A 4218-nucleotide genomic window follows, 5' to 3' on the forward strand; every position below is an offset into this window, starting at 1 on the left:
TTGGATTTAAAATAAAGTTAATTTATTTTCTCCAGCCAGGCTTCTGGATGTAATTGTGACATCTAGCTCACAGACAAATGGAGATGGGCTTAAGCATGGACAGTGCTTAGGCATAAACCTATAAACACTTACAGAGTAAACTGGCTTTTTTCCCCTTTGAGTTTGCCCACCTGAACTTTTGGGATGAGAACAGAGGATTGAACCTTCTTTATGTCAGTGTTGCATTGGACTAGCTGACCTCTCGAGGTCTCTTCCAGCCCTACATCCATCTCTATGGTTGTGGTAGGAAGTTACCTGGCCTAGGATCTCAACATGATTATTATTAGAAACATGCTGGCTATAGTGCTACATCATGTGCATTAAGTAAGGCAGCCTTTCCATATTGCACATCAGTGAACATAAATACCAAAGTCTACTCCAGCCTCACACATTATTCTCCCATGACGATTTTAATTTGGTAAAATTTCTTGCCATAAGAATTTTACAAAAGCAAATGACCATCTGTAGAAAGACAATACTTGAACCGTGGCTTTTAGCAATGGTTAGTGAAGTTGGTTTTACAGATAGTGGGTTGTGCTCTGCCTTCGCTTGGTAGCTGCTTCTCCTGTATCCTGATCCTAGTAGCTGGGCAGCCTATTGCTTGCTTCTTCTAAAGGAGGGGTGGTCAAAACACCCATGTGCTGTTCTGCATGTACTGACCGAAATCTTTGCTTGCTGTAGCAGCGTGTGGAGTATAGGATGTCCCTTCTCCCCTGCTAGTATCATAACATTTAAGACATTGGGTGCCTCTTTTATGGGACACCTCTTAGTACCTGGGGGCTCCAACAATTAAAAAATCCTGCACTGCATTTGAAACTAGAAGGATGTGACACCCAGCAATTGAAGTAAAGAGCAGATCTCTGTAGGGGTAGGCTTGCTCTATGGGATTTTTAAACAAGTGGTTTAGTCAGTAAAGCAGCAGTGATGTAAGAGCTCTTTCAACTGGCTTGAGGGGTAGGAAATCAACTTACAAAGAGTGTCACATGCTAAGAACATGACATCAGAACTGCCATTGACTGGGTCAGCCCCTAGGTCTGTCTTGCCCAATCTCCTGTGTCACAGTGGCAGAAAGCAGATGCTGAGAGGGAAAGTGAACAGGATTGGACCAGGGTTTTTCCACTATTCCTCTCTCACTTGCAGCCTCCAGCAGTTAGTCAGGAAAACAGCTGAAGCCCAAGTCTGGCGACACTTCCCCTCCCCGGGTATCACTGATGATACCCATGTGCCTGGCTGGTGTACAGCCAGCTGCCAACCACCCACCCCTTGTCTTCTCTTAAGAGCCATCTGCGCTTTCCTTGAACATGTGATCTCAGTGGTCAGGAAGCCTTTGCTTGCTTCTTTCCAGACATTCCTCCACTCCCACCCTCCCTGCCTTATCACCTCCCCTCACCATCCCAACTGCAACAGCATCTGTGCACTGAAGATGAAGCACCACTTGCCAAAGCTGGTGTCATGCATTTCAGCAGAACAAAAACAGGGGCAACCCAACCTGAAGACAACTGGCTCTCCTGACATTTTTCATGGAGTGGGAAAGAGGACAGTGTCTTTACTCCTTTCAGGGCACAGATGGATGGGGAAGCTTGCTGGACTCCCTTTGTTCCCTTGGTGAGAACTTTGCTGGTCACATTTACATCTAGTCTCCCTAGATGTCATACCCTTGTAAAGATGGGAAGTAAGAATTCAGAAACAGCCCTAGGCCCATGTTTGCTGGGATCTTTAGGACATGGATGATCAAGTGAGGCCACTAGCTTAGCTTTCCCAGAGTGCTTGGGTAAGAACATCCATCTCCTCTCCTACTCTGTTAAGGAACACCTCTACCAGCATGGTAAGCTAAGGGATGCCCAAATCTAGCAGGTAAAGCATGTGCGCAGCAAGGGAGGGAAGAGGAGTACATTACAGTTCCTCGGTCTCTGGTAAAGTCTGTACCCAGCCACGTGGGGCTCTGTTGAAGCTGGGTCTGCTGGAAAGCAGCTGCAAGCTATTCAAGGTGTCCATTGTGGCATCCATCTCAAAGCTGGACGATGGGAACAGGTCATTGATGAGTGGCCCACCAAATGGAGTGGGAGTCCTGCAGCAGAAAGGAGGAGCATTTAGTGTCTGCTTGGGCAGGTGCAGTGGCAAGCACCCTATGCCAGATCCTCATGCCTCCAGAAATCTGGCAAGACCCAGGGACTGCCAAGCTGCATCTAAGCAGCCACAGGTGCCACCGCAATCCCTGCTTATTCTTTCTGTTCCTGTCACCTGTTGCAGTATCACTCTCACTCAAGCTCTTGAAACCCTAAATCAGTTCTCTTTCTGAGTCAGTGGCATTGGTTGGGTGGCAGCCTGTCACTTTGTTAGCACTGCAAGTGCATTAAGAAATGAGGGGAGAGAGACCCTAGCTCTATCTCATCTGCAAAGGATGCTAGGGTGGGAGAAATCACCCTCTGACCTTTCTTGGCAATGGTGTGAAGCCTGTTCTGCACCACTAACGTATCCTGACAAGGGGCTAGCATCATTTCAGCACCCCTGGATCATGCAGGCTTAAGGGCAGGAGGTTTGAGATACATCAGCTTGGTTTCTTTCCAGGCCCTTTAGGCAATGGGACGCTGTCCCGCAGTGAGAAATAGGTGGCAGTTGTAGCTCTAAGCCCTGCTTCTCCCCCTGAGGGAAAGGCAGATGAGTGAATTAGGGATAAGCCAGCCTGCCTGAACTGAGATGCCAGAGCGGTCACAAACTTTCTGCTGTTTGTGGAAGGGTTCATCTTGCTCCCACTGGGATCTCTGGCTTCTTGCTGGCCAGTTTCATCCCACAGACTGGATCCTTTTGCTCAGTTTGATTTATTCTGGAGTGAGGTGATGTGTTTGGGGTGGGGTTGTGATCAACTGAATAGTCATTTTGAACAGTGATTCAGCTCGGTGGATCACGTCATCTCTACCCTGTTTAATTAAATCCAATCACTGCCCTTTCGGTTTCCTGGTGCTTCAGGCCTCTAAGGAATTAATGGGGTGGTGGGGAGGCAAGAAGCCGGGCATTACTTCAGCATCTCACTGTGTTAAATATCAGATCAAGGCTTTAAATAGCAAGGCAGCCTGTTGCAGAGGGGACGGGCACAGGGTGAAACTGGGCAGCCTCCCCTGCCAAGTTCTGGCCATAAATAAATGCTGGGCTGGGGAGGGGGAAACTTGAGCTGCTGTCAAAACCAAAGAGCAAGCACCTGCATAGCTCACACCCCCATGGTGGCAGTGCCCAGGGCAGGGAGCCTGGGGGGGATTATAGACCCTCGATGGAAGGGGCATGATGTTGGAGGAAGGAGCCTCCCCCCTCTTTCACCCTTAGCTTCTGGCAGCCAGCATCAGCTCATCTTCCCATTGCACTCCCTACTGTCCTCATCACTTTGCCCAGTCTTGCTTGCCCCTCCTCTGTCCAGCTTTGGTGCCTGCCCTGTGTTCTCAGAGCTGTGGGTCCAGTCTGCAGCCCCAGGCTTTCCTCAGCACCCTGCCCTCCAAGCCCTTGCACCCACAATTCTCATATTTCTCCCACCCTGCTGTGTGAGCTGTAAGGCAGGACAGTGAATGGTTAAGCCATTGGAAGTGGCCCCCAGAGCTGGAATTGCTGGCCTGGCAGATGCCCGAGAGCCCAGCCATTGGGGTGGAGCAGTTGGGGACCAGGCAACCTGTTAGCACCATGCAAAAGGATTAGCCTGGTACCCTGGGTGCTTCCTGCAGCTGTCAGATGCCTTGGAGAGACAAGAAAGGAGGCTTGGCACTGTCACTAGCCCACAGCCAGGCAGCCTCCCTGCAACTTCAGGGCCCAGAGCCAGTTAAGTAGGGCAGACACCTGGTGCCTCCTTGCCCCCATGCTCCTCTTACTCCCTCTGGAGAGGGCCTCTTTCTCTGGGCTGCGCCCTCAGTGCTGCTCTGAGCTGCTGATTCCCCGAACCCTGCCCCTGACATTGGAGCAAGGGAGTAGGGCTCGTTCTGTTGCTGGGAGGCCATGTAAATACCTAACACATGCAGAACCTAGGCTGCTGTGTGCCTGGAATGGGGGACCCCCTTCTCCAGAGATGGGCTTACAGCCTGGGGATGGCCTTGGAGGGCACCAGAGACCTCCTGGCTTCACAGAAGCATCTTCCCTCAGTCGTCTGAATCTGCCTTTGATTTCATAGTTTCTAGGGTCGGAAGGGACCTGAGTAGATCA

The 4218-nt window shown here is 50.4% G+C and overlaps 1 protein-coding gene across 1 annotated transcript in view; it reads right to left on the bottom strand.

The window, feature by feature from the left end:
• The window catches only part of MYOZ3 (myozenin 3), an 8872-nt gene continuing 4654 nt past the window's right edge, over positions 1-4218 (bottom strand). The window contains exon 7 of the mRNA XM_019506127.1: positions 1-2107. Within this exon, the coding sequence (XP_019361672.1) occupies positions 1933-2107 (175 nt within the window). The 3' untranslated portion in view covers positions 1-1932. The remainder of the gene's footprint in view (positions 2108-4218) is intronic.

Source organism: Gavialis gangeticus, unplaced genomic scaffold (assembly GCF_001723915.1).
Source record: "Gavialis gangeticus isolate Ggan-Ray unplaced genomic scaffold, GavGan_comp1, whole genome shotgun sequence".
Lineage (NCBI taxonomy): Eukaryota > Metazoa > Chordata > Crocodylia > Gavialidae > Gavialis > Gavialis gangeticus.